At 46.1% G+C, this 16,771-nt stretch overlaps 1 protein-coding gene across 4 annotated transcripts; it reads left to right on the forward strand.

The window, feature by feature from the left end:
• Positions 1–272: 272 nt before the first annotated feature.
• LOC108882207 (phosphatidylinositol 4,5-bisphosphate 3-kinase catalytic subunit alpha isoform) lies at positions 273–16,714 on the forward strand. 4 transcript variants are annotated; one of them, XM_051069600.1, is made up of 28 exons: positions 273–579; positions 1,441–1,567; positions 1,668–1,771; positions 1,842–2,004; positions 2,777–2,986; positions 3,732–3,799; positions 3,899–4,027; positions 4,211–4,264; positions 4,462–4,571; positions 4,699–4,840; positions 5,110–5,195; positions 5,303–5,408; positions 5,590–5,742; positions 5,845–5,976; positions 7,174–7,298; positions 7,695–7,776; positions 7,869–8,033; positions 8,422–8,525; positions 8,626–8,725; positions 9,058–9,129; positions 9,263–9,369; positions 12,791–12,912; positions 13,025–13,103; positions 13,182–13,352; positions 13,688–13,805; positions 13,881–14,032; positions 14,119–14,267; positions 14,706–16,714. In XM_051069600.1, the coding sequence occupies exons 2-28, from the start codon at positions 1,483–1,485 to the stop codon at positions 14,840–14,842; spliced, it is 3,225 nt and encodes a 1,074-aa protein (XP_050925557.1). In that variant the 5' UTR covers positions 273–579; positions 1,441–1,482; the 3' UTR covers positions 14,843–16,714. The 4 variants fall into 4 exon arrangements, with proteins under 4 accessions (XP_050925557.1, XP_018530083.1, XP_050925558.1 ...); XM_018674567.2 differs by having other exon boundaries at positions 274–579; positions 14,701–16,714; XM_051069601.1 differs by lacking the exon at positions 14,706–16,714 and adding an exon at positions 14,505–14,612 and having other exon boundaries at positions 274–579.
• The last annotated feature ends 57 nt before the right edge of the window (positions 16,715–16,771 follow it).

Here is a 16,771-nt window from a genome sequence, read left to right on the forward strand (position 1 = left end):
GATCAGACTGAGCTGATACAAACAGAGCATTAGCATTATTAGCATCATTAGCAACATTAGCAGAGGGTTCACTACTGTTGATCTGTTGATGTGAGGAGCGGCCATCTTGGATTCATGGTGTCGGTTCTCTGTGACAGAGTGAGACCTCCTGTCTCCGCCTCTCTCTGTCTGAGGCTGCTGGCCCTTTAAGAGAGGAAGAGGAGCCCCCCGCCCCCCAGCATATTGTTCTCTCCCGGTGAACGGCGGCTTCTCTCCCGCTGCTCAGACCCGCTACAGGAACCGACCGGACAGACAGAGAGAGAGACAGGGGGACAGAGAGACGGGAGGACAGGCAGACAGGCGGTCAGAGAGAGAGAGACAGTCAGAGAGACAGGCAGAGAGAAAGGTCTCTGGTTTTCAGCGGCGGTTTGATTCGGGTCTTTGTGTCCCGGAGGGGCGGTGACTGATGGATCCACCGGCTCATACATGACCGGAGATAAAGACAGAGACAGAGACAAAGACAGACAGGCAGGAGACAGACAGACAGACAGACGCTATGACCGGAGGCACGCGCCGCTGGACCGACAGGCTCGAGCTCAGGTGAGTGACAGCGGCGGAACAAAGAGTCTGTGATGCTCCCACTGCCGCTGCCATGGCAACCATCCCATATTTTTATAAAATCAAACCGATTCAGTTTGTTGTGTCACACCTGTTTACACCTGTTTACACCTGTATTCACCACAACGGTAATGTAAAAATACTATGGATTTATTCTCTGTTTATTCTGGAATTATCAGAGTTTATCAGAAATTTATATAATTATATATATAATATAATATTTGAAATGATTCACAGATTTTCTGACCTGAAGATTTTTAACATTTAATTAATAAATAACTTTATTTATTTTGTTTGTTTCAGTTTGACAGGATTTCAATCTTTTTATTTTCAGTTTGTTGAAACTGTTCCTTTAACTCAGCAGGTCAACAGGAAGTGTCTGAAGGAAACACACACACACACACACACACACAGTGTTTCCTGTGTGTGTGTGTGTGTGTGTGTGTGTGTGTGTGTATGTATGTGTGTTTCCTTGGCGTCGAACCAAAGAAAGTGGAACACACAAACACACACACACACACAGTGTTTCCTGTGTGTGTGTGTGTGTGTGTGTGTGTGTGTGTGTGTGTGTTTGTGTGTTCCACTTTCTTTGTTTGACAGATTCATTGAAGAAAAACAAAAACGACGAAACGAGAAAAGATTTAAACAAAGAAAAATTGAAAAACATTTTTTACAGAAAAACAAAATAAACTGGTTCCAAAACCAGACTCAGACTGTTCTGGGTCCAACAGGACTGTTCTGGATCCACCAGGACCACAGAACTAAACTGGTTCCTTCACTGTGAACATAGTAAAGTCAGAGTGTGTTTCACCTGTCTGTCCACCTGTCTGTCCACCTGTCCAGGTAGCCCAGTGCTGAGGAGACAGCTTGTCATTGGTGGTTGCCATGGCGCCCAGACCGTCGTCAGGGGAACTGTGGGGGCTCCATCTGATGCCCCCCCGCATCCTGGTGGACTGCTGCCTCCCCAACGGTACGAGTCAGTTCTGTTCTGTTTTTGTCTGGTCCAGTCCAGTCTGATCCGGTCCTACCTGGTCCAGTCTGGTCTCTGACAGTGTCCTGGTGTGTTGCAGGGATGATGGTGAGCCTCGAGTGTCTCAGGGAAACTCCTCTCATCAGCATCAAGCAGCAGCTCTTCACTGAGGCCAGGAAGTACCCGCTGCAACACCTGCTGCAGGTACGTCTGACCTTTGACCCCGCCCCTCCAGGTTAAACAGTGGTATAATCTCTGCTCTCTGATTGGCCAGGAGGAGTCGTGCTACATCTTTGTGGGCGTGACCCAGGAGGCAGAGAGGGAGGAGTTTTACGACGAGACGAGGCGACTGTGCGACCTCCGACTCTTTCACCCGATCCTGAAGGTCATTGAGCCGCTCGGCAACCGGGAGGAGAAGATCCTGAACCGAGAGATAGGTAAGACTCACCTGACTGGACCTGTCATCACCTGTCATCAGAGTCTGTCATTGGTCCGTCACCTCATCATCATCATGAGACAACCTGTCATCAAACGCCTCGTCAGACGCCGTTCAAACACTGACGTCACTGAACTCACCTGAACAAACTGGAACAAAGACGGATAAACTGGTTCCTGTCTGGGCCAGAGACTAATCTGGCTCCAATACAGGACAAAAACATTAAACTGGTTCCAAAGGAGGGTCATCAGGACCTGGTCCAAGCCAAAGTGGACTGATGTGGTTCTAACAGAGAACTGGTCCAGAGCCAAACAGGTCAGAGTACTTTAATTCAAACAGGGCTGACATGGCTACACAGGATCTAGTTCAGGATCAGACCAGGTTTCCATCCCCAACAGGACTCACCTGGTTAGACCTGATCATCAGTCCTTATTTTATATCAACAGGTCCTGTCTTCAGGAGGCTCAAAGAGGACTAACTGACCCCTGACTGCTTTGGTCCCAGTATGGGTCCAGACTGGTTCTAAGACTGGGTCAGGGTCTTGGTGGGTTTGTCTGGTCCCAACTGGTCCAAAGAGGAAAACCAGCTCCAGGTCTGAACCTGAGAGTTCGTCATCATCGTCTCTCCATCCACTGTCCCATGACCTCACGACTGATGACCTCATGACTGATGACCTCATCACTGACGACCTCATCACTCATCAAACTCCATCTCCCAGCATCCCCTCTTCCCCCCTCCCTCCCCCCCTCTCAGACTAACCCCTCCCTGTGCAGGATTTGCCATCGGGATGCCGGTCTGTGAGTTCGAGATGATGAAGGACCCGGAGATCCAGGACTTCCGGCGCTCCATACTGAGCGTGTGCAGAGAGGCCATGGAGGAGAGGGAGGGGGGAGGGGCCCACAGCCAGGCGCTCTACGTTTACCCCCCCAACGTGGAGTCCAGCCCCCAGCTCCCCCAGCACATCTACTGCAAGTTGGACAAAGGTACTGACCCAGGTTTATCTGCGGAGGCCTCATAGTCCGAGGACGGGACGGTCCAGACTGGACCTGTTAACATCCTGTGGTGGTTTAATGAGTCTCTGAGGGACTGACACAACCTGGACACAGGTTAGACCAGAACCAGAACCAAAACAATGGACTCAGGGCCCAGTGACCCTGAACACCACATGGACCCAGAGGAGTTCACTGACAGTTCTTTGGTTTTAAACCCACGAGTAAAACCAGAACCTGTGGAGGTCAACCTGGACTACCGGTCTGTCTGTCTGTCTGTACCTGTCTGTCTCTATACCTGTCTCTCTCTCTGACCTGTCTGTCTTTCACTCTCTCTGACCTGTCTCTCTCTCTGACCTGTCTGTCTCTCTCTCTGACCTCTCTCTCTCTGTCTCTGACCTGTCTGTCTTTCACTCTCTCTGACCTGTCTCTCTCTCTGACCTGTCTGTCTCTCTCTCTGACCTCTCTCTCTCTGTCTCTGACCTGTCTGTCTTTCACTCTCTCTGACCTGTCTCTCTCTCTGACCTCTCTCTCTCTCTGTCTCTGACCTGTCTGTCTTTCACTCTCTCTGACCTGTCTCTCTCTCTGACCTGTCTGTCTCTCTCTCTGACCTCTCTCTCTCTCTCTCTGACCTGTCTCTCTCTCTCTCTCTCTCTCTGTACCTGTCTCTCTCTCTGACCTGTCTGTCTCTCTCTCTCTGACCTGTCTGTCTCTCTCTCTCTGACCTGTCTGTCTGCAGGCAGGCTGATTGTGACCATCTGGGTGATCGTGTCTCCGTCTAACTCCAAACAGAAATACACTCTGAAGGTAAAACAAACTGTTTCCACATCATGAACCTGACGACAGGAAGAACAAACAGGACGCTGATCTGTGTGTGTGTGTGTGTGTGTGTGTGTGTGTGAACAGGTGAGTCACGACAGTTTACCTGAGCAGCTGATCGCAGAGTCGATCAGGAAGAAGAGCCGGTCGATGCACCTGTCACCTCAACAGCTCCGCCTGTGTGTCCAGGAGTACCAGGGCCAGTACATCCTCAAGGTACACCTGTCTGTTTACCTGTCTGTCTGTCTGTTTACCTGTCTGTCTGACTCACCTGTCTGTCTGTTTGACTACCTGTCTGTCCACCTGTCTGTCTGTCTGTCTGACACAACTGTCTATCTGCCCACCTGTCTGTCTATCTGTTCACCTGTCTGTCTGCCTCTCACCTGTCTGTCTCCTCAGGTGTGTGGCTGTGATGAGTACCTGTTGGAAAAGTATCCTCTCAGTCAGTACAAGGTAACAGCTTCACTCTGAAACACTAAACACAGCTGCTCTGTACACCTGTCTCTCTCTCTTCACCTGTCTGTCTCTGCACCTGTCTCACTCTCTGCACCTGTCTGTCTCTGCACCTGTATCTCTCTCACCACCTGTCTCACTCTCTGCACCTGTCTGTCTCTGCACCTGTCTCACTCTCTCCACCTGTCTGTCTGCAGTATATCCGCTCCTGTATCACTGTGGGTCGCCTCCCTCACCTGATGCTCGTCTCTAAAGACAGTCTCTACTCTCAGCTTCCTGCCTCAGGCTTCGTCACTCCATCATACAGGTACGACCAATCACAGCCTCTGACTCACCTCTCAGCCAATCACAGCCTCTGACTCACCTCTCAGCCAATCAGGAGCTGGTCCAGGTGTTGTGTCTGCAGGTCCAGGTGTGTTCTGTGTGTGTTTCAGTCGGCGGACTCCTCAGCCGTCTCCCTGTCCAGGAGGAGGTGATGGTTCTCCTCCTCGCTCCCTCTGGGCCTTCAACACTCTGCTCAGGGTCCGACTGCTCTGCGCCACCTACGTCAACGTCAACATCAGGGACATTGACAAGGTCTGGTTCTGGTTCTGGTCCTGTTCCTGGTCCTGGTTCTGGTCCTGGTTCTGGTCCTAGTTCTGGTCTTCATCAGTCTGTATTAGTTCACATGTCTGAGTCTCAGAATTACGGTGTGTTAACCTGGTACACCTGTGTGTGTGTGTGTGTTTAATGTGTGTGTGTGTGTGTGTGTTTAATGTGTGTGTGTGTATGTGTTTAATGTGTGTGTGTGTTTAATGTGTGTGTGTGTGTGTGTTTAATGTGTGTGTGTGTGTGTGTGTGTGTAGATCTATGTGAGGACAGGGATCTATCACGGTGGAGAGCCGCTCTGTGACAACGTCAACACTCAGAGAGTCCCCTGCTCCAACCCCAGGTACCTGTCTGTCTCTCTGAGACACCTGTCTGTCTCTCTGACAGCCACCTGTCTGTCTCTCTGAGAGCCACCTGTCTCACCTGCCCTACCTGTCTGTCTGTCTGCAGGTGGAACGAGTGGCTGACCTACGACATCTACCTGTCTGACCTCCCTCGCTCAGCCAGACTCTGCCTGTCTATCTGCTCTGTGAAGGGAAGGAAAGGAGCCAAGGAGGTAGGAAAGGAAGGAGACAAGGAGACATGAAGTACTAAAGAATGTCTGTCTCCCTCTCACCTGTCTCCCCCTCACCTGTTTCCCTCTCACCTGTCTCCCTCTCACCTGTCTCTCATTCTCTCTGTCTCCCTCTCACCTGTCTCCCCCTCACCTGTCTCCCTCTCACCTGTCTCCCTGTCAGGAGCACTGTCCTCTGGCCTGGGGGAACGTGAACCTCTTTGATTATCAGGACATCCTGGTTTCTGGTAAAGTGGCTCTCAGTCTCTGGCCCGTCCCTCACGGACTCGAGGACCTGCTCAATCCCATCGGAGTCGCTGGTTCAAATCCCAACAAGGTACACAACACCTGTAACCACCTGTCTGTCTCTCTGTCTATCATGATGAAGACATGTGATTGATCCTGATCAATACCTGATCGATGGTCTCTCCCTCTGCAGGAGACTCCCTGTGTGGAGCTGGAGTTCTCCTGGTTTAATCAGACCGTCGTGTTTCCTGACGAGCAGCAGATCGAAGAACACGCCAACTGGACCATCAGCAGAGAGCTGGGCTACAACTACTGCCATGGACTGGTAATATATATACAACTACTGCCATGGACTGGTACTATATATACAACTACTGCCATGGACTGCTAATATATATACAACTACTGCCATGGACTGGTAATATATATATACAATTACTGCCATAGACTGGTAATATATATACAACTACTGTCATAGACAGGTAATATATATTCAACTACTGCCATAGACTGGTAATATATATACAACTACTGCCATAGACAGGTAATATCTATACAACTACTGTCATAGACAGGTAATATATATTCAACTACTGCCATAGACAGGTAATATATATACAACTACTGTCATAGACAGGTAATATATATACAACTACTGCCATGGACTGGTACTATATATACAACTACTGCCATGGACTGGTAATATATATATATACAACTACTGCCATGGACTGGTACTATATATACAACTACTGCCATGGACTGCTAATATATATACAACTACTGCCATGGACTGGTAATATATATATACAATTACTGCCATAGACTGGTAATATATATACAACTACTGCCATAGACAGGTAATATCTATACAACTACTGTCATAGACAGGTAATATATATTCAACTACTGCCATAGACTGGTAATATATATACAACTACTGACATGGACTGGAAATATATATATACTGCCATAAACTAGTAATATAGATACAACTACTGCCATAGACTGGTAATATCTATACAACTACTGTCATAGACAGGTAATATATATTCAACTACTGCCATAGACTGGTAATATATATATACAACTACTGACATGGACTGGAAATATATATATACTGCCATAAACTGGTAATATAGATACAACTACTGCCATAGACTGGTAATATATATACAACTACTGACATGGACTGGTACTACACACACACACACACACACACACACACACACATATATATATATATATATATATATATATATATATGTGAACTGGTAATATATGCATATGAATATAAACAGACTTGTCTCTCTCTGTGCACCTGTCTCCCTCCCTCCATCTGTCGCTCTCTCCAACTGTCTCTCTTTCTCCACCTGTCTCCCTGTTCTCACCTTTTTCTTTCCCTCCACCTGTGTCCCTCCCTCCTCCTGTCTCTCTCTCCACCTGTTTCTCTCTCCTCCTGCCCCCCCCCCCACCTATCTCTCTCCACCTGTGTCCCTCCCTCCACCTGTCTCTCTCTCAGAGCAGTCGTCTGGCCTGTGACAGCAGTGTTTCAGCAGGAGATGCTGAGCAGCTTCGTTCTCTCTGCTCCAGAGATCCTCTGTACGAGCTGTCGGAGCAGGAAAAGGACTTCCTCTGGAGACACAGGTGAGGGGCGGGGCTTAAACTGGAGACACAGGTGAGGGGCGGGCTTAAAGTAGAGACAGAGGTGAGGGGCGGGGCTTAGAGCAGTGACACAGGTGAGGGGCGGGTTTAAAGTAGAGACACAGGTGAGGGGTGGGGCTTAAACTGGAGACACAGGTGAGGGGCGGGCTTAAAGTAGAGACACAGGTGAGGGGTGGGGCTTAAAGTGTACAGTTTACACAAACAAAACAAGTTTACCTGTCTGTGGCTTCTTGTCTTCTTTTTTCTCAAACGCCTCCATCCACCCTAACTACCTGTCTACACCTGTATCTCTTCTTTTCTCTACCTGTCTGTCTCTTTCTGTCTACCTGTCTGTCCACCTGTCTCTCTCCCTCTCTACCTGTCTCTCTCTCTCTGCAGACATTACTGTGTGAACATCCCAGAGTCTCTTCCTAAGCTGCTTCTGTCCGTTAAGTGGAACTCCAGAGATGAAGTGTCTCAGGTATCAAACACATTCTCACCTTCAGGATTCTTTAAAGACCTCACGTTAACTCAACAGTCACCTGTCGTCGTCCCCCCCCACCCCCCCCACAGATGTACTGTCTGTTGAAGGACTGGCCTCTGATGGAGCCGGAGTCGGCTCTGGAGTTGTTGGACTGTAACTTTCCTGACCCGATGGTCAGAGAGTTCGCTCTGCGCTGCCTGGTCCAGGGTCTGACGGACGACAAGCTGTCGCAGTACCTGCTGCAGCTCGTACAGGTAACACTCACCTGTGTGTGCTCTGTTTACACCTTCACCTCTTTACTGCAGTTAGGACAGACGTATACACTCACTGGTACGATTCATGGATTCAATGTAATGAACAGTAACCTTCCATCAGTGGTCTATGAGAAAACACCTGTGAGATTCTGAGGAAATAAACCAAAACATGATTTAAACTTTGGAAACACCTGAAGCTGGAATTGTACATCTCCAGGCTGCATGAAGATACACCTGATCTCACCTGTGATTCTGTTCTGTATAATGTGTGTAAAGTTTATGATCTGACTGTATGTGGACGCTCAGACTGAGTAAATAAAACATTTTCTCTTGATGATTCAGTTTGATTCTGACCACCTGTCTTTATTTTATTTCCTTTAACGTGCAGGTGTTGAAGTATGAGATGTACCTGGACAATCCTCTGGCTCGTTTCCTCATTAAGAAAGCTCTGACCAATCAGAGGATCGGACACTTCTTCTTCTGGCATCTAAAGTGAGTAATGTGACCTCAGGATTTTATCTAACTCTGTTTTTACCTGAGCAGTGTCTGATTCACCTGTGTCATGTAAAGAAAACACAAACTGTTTCCACAGGTCAGAGATGCACAACAAGACGGTGTCTCGACGCTTCGGTCTGCTGCTGGAGGCTTTCTGCAGAGCCTGTGGCATGTACCTGAAACACCTGAACAGACAGGTGAGCCCTGAAACACCTGAACACACAGGTGAGCACTGAAACACCTGAACACACAGGTGAACACTGAGACACCTGAACACACAGGTGAGCACTGAAATATCTGAACACACAGGTGAGCCACGAGACACCTGAACAGAGAGGTGAGCACTGGGTCAGTGTGAATCTGAGCTCTGATTGGTCAAATCACTTTGAGCTTCCCAGACTGAATCAATGTGAAGCTGCTGCCAGTAACACAACTCTGTGTTTGTTTGTGTCTGTGTGTGTGTGTGTGTGTGTGTGTGTGTGTGTGTGTGTGTGTGTGTGTGTGTGTGTGTGTGTGTGTGTGTGTGCAGGTGGAGGCCATGGATAAACTGGTGAATCTGACCGACACTCTGAAACAAGAGAAGAAAGACGAGACACAGAAAGTAAGAAAACACGAACTGTCTTTGTTTAAATCACGTGTGTCTGTGAACTGTGCTGTGATTGGTTGATGGTAAAATGTTGCTGTTCTGTGATTGGCTGATGGTGAAATGTTGCTGTGCTGTGATTGGTTGTCAGACTCAGATGAAGTTCCTGGTTGAACACATGTCTCGTCCAGATTACATGGAGGCTCTGCAGGGATTCGTCTCTCCACTGAACCCTGTTCACCAGCTGGGAAACCTCAGGTAACCAAATAACTAACTAACCAACTAGTAGGACGTGCTGACGTACTGTGGTAAGCGTATTCCGTCACTTCCGGTTACCGGTGTTTGGTGATCATCGTTTGGTGTGTACCTGTCTCAGACTAGATACTTTCTTTTTACCGACATTACTTCTGTGACTCTATCACCAGTTTAATCTGCACATTCACAGTAACAGTAAAATAAATCACCAACTTTCTCCACTTCCTGTCTGGTACTTTATCATTCAATCTTCTACTGCTTTAGCTAAACTCTCAGCCATGGCCTCTCGCTCTCCTTCTCCTGCTCTGTGTGTCAGATGTTCAGTTACTCCTCTGCCTCGTTTAGTGATAATGTGTAATAAATGTAGTCTGTTTTCTGTACTCGAGGCGAGGCTTAGTGAATCAGAGTCCCGGCTCCGCACCATGGAATCTAATTCAGCAGCTAATGCTAAACAGCCCCTGTAGCCGGTGCGGAGCAGCCTAGCATAGCTCCTGTTAGCATTCCCCCGGCAGTTCCCGAGCAGCAGAAAGCAGGCTGGCTGGGTGACTGTTCGTAAGGACAGGCGGAGTCGTAAGCAGCAGCCCACTGCCGACCACCACCCAGTTCACGTTTCTAACAGATACTCCCCGCTCAGCGACACACCCGCTGAGGAGCCAACTCTGGTGATTGGAGACTCCATTTTGTTGAACGTGAAGAAGCGACTCCAGCGACCATAGTTAAATGTGTTCCCGGGGCCAGAGCGGGCGACATTGAATCTTATTTAAAGCTCCTGGCTAAGGATAAGCGTAGATACAATAAAACTGTTATTCACGTCGGCGCTAATGACACCCGACTACGCCAGTCGGAGGTCACTAAAGTTAATATTGACTCGGTGTGTACATTTGCAAAGACCATGTCAGACACCGTAGTTTTCTCTGGTCCCCTGCCCAATCTGACCAGTGAGGACATGTATAGCCGCATGTCTTCACTCAACCGCTGGCTGTCGAGGTGGTGTCCAGAAAACGATGTGGGCTTTGTAGATCATTGGAAGAGTTTCTGGGGGAGACCTGGTCTGGTTAGGAGAGACGGCATTCATCCCACTTTTGATGGAGCATCTCTCATATCTAGAAATCTGACAGAGTTTATTAGGAAGCCAAAGCCCTGACAATCCAGAGTTCAGGCCAGGAGACAGAGCTGCAGTCTGACACGCTTCTCTGTGCCTCCTTTAGAGCAGTCATCCCTCCATTACCCCATAGAGACTGTGTCTGCCCCCAGACCATTTAAATTAACTAAATCGAAGATCAACAAAAGAGGAGTTAGTCACAATAATCTAATAAAAATCAGCACAGCCACCTCAAATGTTCAGCAAAATAAAATAATTAAATGTGGATTACTCAATATCAGATCTCTCTCATCCAAAGCTGTACTAGTTAATGATCTGATATCAGATCACCATCTGGATCTATTCTGTCTGACTGAAACCTGGCTGTGTCAGGATGAGAATGTTAGCCTGAATGAATCAACCCCCCCCAGTCATATTAATACTCACATTCCCAGAGACACCGGCCGTGGAGGTGGAGTCACAGCCATTTTCAACTCCACTTTATTAATTAACCCTAAACCTAAACTCAATTATAACTCATTTGAAAGCCTGGTTCTTAGTCTGTCCCACCCAAGCTGGAAAACATTAAAGCCAATTCTATTTGTTGTAGTGTACCGTCCTCCTGGTCCATACTCTGATTTCTTATCTGAATTTTCAGAGTTCCTGTCGAGTTTGGTTCTTAAAACAGATAAAGTTATTATTGTAGGCGACTTCAATATTCATGTTGATGTCAACAATGACAGCCTTAGCTCTGCTTTTTCCTCTTTACTAGACTGTATTGGCTTCTCTCAGTGTGTAAATAAACCCACTCACTGTTTCAGTCACACTCTCGACCTTGTTTTAGCTTATGGTATTGATATTGAACATGTAACAGTCTTCCCACAGAATCCCGTTCTATCAGACCACTTCTTAATCACTTTCGACTTCATATTGCTGGATTATGTTTTATCAGCAAAAAACATCCTGACTAGAAATATTTCCGATAATGCAGTAGTTAAATTCAAGGAAATGATTCCCACTAACTTAGGTCCAGTGCCTCATCTTAATTTAAGCTACTCCCTCCCAGCTCGATCATCTCGTAGACAGTGATGCAGACTCACTGAGTACTTCCAGGCTGGACTACTGTAATTCATTATTATCAGGCCCAACAAGTCTCTAAAGACTCTGCAGCTGATTCAAAATGCTGCAGCACGATTACTGACAGGAACTAGGAAAAGAGATCACATTTCTCCTGTGTTAGCCTCTCTACATTGGCTCCCAGTCAAATCCAGAGTAGAATTCAAAATCCTCCTCCTCACATACAAAGCCCTTAATGGTCAGGCTCCATCTTACCTTAAAGATCTCATAGTCCCCTACAATCCCACCAGGACTCTGTTCTCCCAGAATGCTGGTTTACTGGTGGTTCCCAGAGTTTCTAAGAGTAGAATGGGAGGCAGAGCCTTCAGTTATCAGGCTCCTCTACTGTGGAACCTTCTCCCAGTTTCAGGAGGCAGAAACACCCTCTGTACCTTTAAGAGTCGGCTTCAAACTTTCCTCTTTGATAAAGCTTATAGTTAGGGTTGGCTCAGGCTTGAACCATCCCTTAGTTATGCTGCTATAGGCCTAGACTGCCGGGAGATCTCCCATGATGCACTGACCCCCCCCTCTCCACAGTATGGATTCATATCCCATGTTACATGTTACTAATTCAATATCTTCCCTTTCCTGTAGTATTGTGCTCTTCCATCTCTCTCTCCTCTTCTGTCTTTTTCTGGAGGTATTTATTATTAAATTATTATTTAATGTTATTAAATAGTTTAATTATCACTACTATCATTACTACTGCTGTATTACTGGCCTCATCTTACATCTGATATGGAACCTGTGTTATGCTATGTTCTTCTTTCGCTATTCTCTACCCCCCCCCTTCCTCCGGTTCTGCTCGAGGTTTCTGCCTCTTAAAAGGACGTTTTTCCTTGCCACTGTCTCCTAGTGCTGCTCATGGTGGGATTTGTTGGGTCTCTCTCTGTAAATACCTATTTTAAAGAGTACGGTCTAGACCTGCTCTAAATGAAAAGTGCCTTGAGATGACTGTTGTTGTGATATGGCGCTATATAAATAAAACTAAATTGAAATTAAATTGAATTGTTCACCAGCTGGGAAACCTCAGGTAACCAACTAACTAACTAACTAACTAACTAACCAGAGTGCCAGATCATGTAATAGAGTAAAGTAAAGTAGAGTACAGTAAAATAACCTGTGTGTCCTCAGGTTGGAGGAGTACCGGATCATGTGATAAAGTAAAGTATAGTAAAGTACAGTACAGTAGAGTACAGTACAGTAAAGTAGAGTCTGTGTCCTCAGGTTGGAGGAGTGCCGGATCATGTCCTCGGCGAAGCGCCCCCTGTGGTTGAACTGGGAGAATCCTGACATCATGTCCGAACTTCTCTTCACCAACAACGAAATCATCTTCAAGAACGGAGACGGTAGCTAGCTCGGTGCTAACGACTACTCTGGTTTCAGTGGAGAATGCTAACGGTGCTAACAGCAGAGCGGTGCTGGGGGATTGTGGGTAATGTAGTGTTCTGTGTGCTGCAGACCTGCGTCAGGACATGCTGACTCTGCAGATCATTAAGATCATGGAGAACATCTGGCAGAACCAGGGCCTGGACCTGCGGTGAGAACCTGTGACATCATCAGTGTCTGTGACATCATCACTCACCTGGCTAACCTGACGTGTGTGTGTGTGTGTTAGCATGCTGCCGTACGGCTGCCTGTCCATCGGAGACTGTGTGGGTCTGATCGAGGTGGTGAAGAACAGTTTCACCATCATGCAGATCCAGTGTAAAGGAGGCCTGAAGGGGGCGCTGCAGTTCAACTCCAACACCCTGCACCACTGGATCAAAGACAAGAACCGCGGCGAGGCGTCAGTACCTGTCTGTCTATACACCTGTCTGTTCACCTGTCTGTCTCTATACCTGTCTGTCTGTTCACCTGTCTGTTCACCTGTCTGTCTCTACACCTGTTTGTTCACCTGTCTGTCTCTACACCTGTTTGTTTACCTGTCTGTCTCTACACCTGTCTGTCTCAGCACCTGTCTGTCTCTACACCTGTCTCTCTCAGCACCTGTCTGTCTGTTCACTTGTATGTTTACCTGTCTGTCTCCCCACCTGTCTGTCTCTACACCTGTCTGTCTCCCCACCTGTCTCTTTACCTGTCTGTCTCTTTACCTGTCTGTCTCCCCACCTGTCTGTCTCTCAGGTACGACCGGGCCATCGACCTGTTCACCAGGTCGTGTGCAGGTTACTGCGTGGCCACGTTCATCCTGGGAATCGGAGATCGACACAACTCCAACATCATGGTGAAGGAGAACGGACAGGTGAGTGTGATACCTGTCCTCCAGGTGAGTCAGATCCGGAACCTGTCCAGACCCTGACTCCTCCTCCTCTTCCAGCTGTTCCACATCGACTTTGGTCACTTCCTGGATCACAAGAAGAAGAAGTTTGGATACAAGAGGGAGCGAGTTCCCTTCGTCCTGACGCAGGACTTCCTCATCGTCATCAGTAAAGGAGTCCAGGAGTCCACCAAGACCAAGGAGTTCATGAGGTCTCACCTGCACCTCACCTGTCTGATGGTGCTGTCTCACTCCCTGCCCGTCTCTCTCTCAGTTTACCTGTCTGTCTGTGCGTCAGGTTCCAGGAGATGTGTTACAAAGCCTACCTGGCCATCCGTCAGCACGCCAGCCTCTTCATCAACCTCTTCTCCCTCCTGCTGGGCTGCGGCATGCCCGAGCTGCAGAGCTTCGACGACATCGCCTACCTGAGGAAGACGCTGGCCCTGGGTAAGACAGACAGGTAGACAGAGAGAGAGAGACAGGAAGACAATCATTACATCAAGTTTAATTAATTAATACTTTCTGACATTTGTTTCAAGACAAAAATAAAACTAAGATGAAATAATAATAAAATCGGGACAGAACAGATTTACTGATGTTTTCATGTCTGAATGAGAGAAAGAATAAAGAAACAGTGACTGAAAATATCACAGAAATATTTCTTCACATTTTCCCAAACAACAGTCTGAGGACACCTGGTGGACAGGTGGAGTATGACAGGAGGACAACAAACAGGCTGAGACAGAAATGATGACTCGTAAATAAAAAGTGACGTCATTTTACTTTTTATGTTTGACTTCTTTCTTATTTTCTGTCTGTGTCTGTCTACCTGTCTGTCTGTATCTGTACCTGTACCTATCTGTCTACCTGTGTGTCTCAGAAAAGAGCCAGCAGGAGGCGCTGGAGTATTTCACCAAACAGATGAACGATGCTCATCACGGAGGCTGGAGCACCAAGATGGACTGGATCTTCCACACCATCAGACACATGCCCAACGAGCACTGATCTATACTCACTGTTAGTGTATATAACACACTGTTATATACAACACACACACACACATATATATATATATATATATGTATGTATGTATGTGTGTGTGTGTGTGTGTGTGTGTGTGTGTGTATACATATATATATATGTATATACAGCTGTATATACAAAACAGTTACATACAACACACACAGCATCAGACAGATGCCCAACGAGCACTGATTTACACACAATTATACACAACACATACAGTAATATATAACTCTATCACACTATAATTTATATATACAAACACTAACACACACACACTCATCACATGTGTGTGTTTACTCCAATGATGATGATGATGAGGGTGACTAATTGTTGTAGTTTTTAGCATGGTTGTCATAGCAACATGAATCTCAGGGTCACCGGTCAGAGGGAGAGGATGCCAAAGGCATGCTGGGAAAAGATGATGATGATGATGATGATGGAGGTGGTGATGATGTCATAAATGTCTTCCAGTCGGTGCTACAGTTAGCCTGTTAGCTCTGCTAGCTGCTCTCAATACAGTCAGAGCTTCTTAAAAGAAAATCTTTATCGTAGTGTATATTTGAATCAAACTTTATTGAGAATCAGCTGTGACAGTTTATAAACTGATGTTTGTTGGGAGAATTCAAGTGAAACCAACTTTATTGAAACCAGCAAAGTGAACACTGTGGTCACCGTGAGAGCAATAAAACCTCCAATAACTGATCAATACTTTGATCATGGCAATCAGGATTTCTGACCAATAGGAAGGCAGAGCTGACCAGCTGTGGGCGGAGACTGAACTAACTGGTCATTTTAAAAAAAGTAGAACACGATCAAACAAACAGTTGATGAACTGGAGTTTAGACTTTTAAACTGATGATTTTAATTTTAGAAATCATCTTCAGTTTAATTCAATGTAACAATTTATGACTTTTTTTCAGGATGTGTCTTAATATATTAATACGTAAGAAACTAAATTCTCTTCATCTTTCAACTTTTGATATTGAGCAATTTTACCTTAATTTATTCTGACTTTTTCTCCTAAAACTTTACTCTTTGAAATATTGATAATGAAGTAATGAGAAAAGAACTGATAATATAGTATCAGTTTTCTCGTAATTCATTGTTGTATTTAAAAAACTTTGCAGTGTTTTCTCTTTAGATTATGTTTCTATTTTCTACTTTTCCCTAAAATCAGACGTTTCATTTCTTAGTAGTAAAGAATCCATTAAGTTTAAAAATGATTATTTTTCCTCCAGATTTAATCCTGTTGATATTTACATCTGTTTATAACAATTTCTGCTCAGGTCAGAGGTCAATCTAAGCCCACACCTGTCAGTAACCATGACAACTTGTGAAGCCCCCTGCTGCATGCTGATCCATTTATTGATTGATGATGTCATCAAGTGTTCTAGTTACCATGGTGACTGAAGTGAGCAGACGTGATGTTTGTTTCCATTGATGATTGATTGATGTATTTAACAGGCATGAAAACTGATGTCAAGTATTGATTTACGATAATTATTGATCCTGATTGATTTTCCTCGAGGAGACTTTTTATAAATGTTTCTCAGACAACATTTTTCAGGAAACTTTTTAAGTTTCATGATTTTTACCTGACACTGTGACGAACAATGAAACACCACAGAGCTGACACCCACAGACAGGTTCAGCCAATCAGAGGGCCTGTAGAGCCTCTATACCCATATATGGTGATGAAGCTTCACTCTGACTTTTTAAACTGAACTTTAACAGGTCACCTGAGGGGCGGAGCCTGATGGGTGACATCACTGCAGGATCCAGGTGTGAATTGATCTGTCAGTGCTCACTAACTGTGACAAAACTCTCAGTAAAAGGGAGACAGACAAATAAAAAAACTTAAACTATGAGCCAATGTGATTAATTTCTGTAACTTATGTCTTGAGAGGGTCTTAATAGTCTTTTCT

The sequence above is a fragment of the Lates calcarifer genome, unplaced genomic scaffold (assembly GCF_001640805.2).
Source record: "Lates calcarifer isolate ASB-BC8 unplaced genomic scaffold, TLL_Latcal_v3 scaffold_55_116, whole genome shotgun sequence".
Taxonomy (NCBI): domain Eukaryota; kingdom Metazoa; phylum Chordata; class Actinopteri; family Centropomidae; genus Lates; species Lates calcarifer.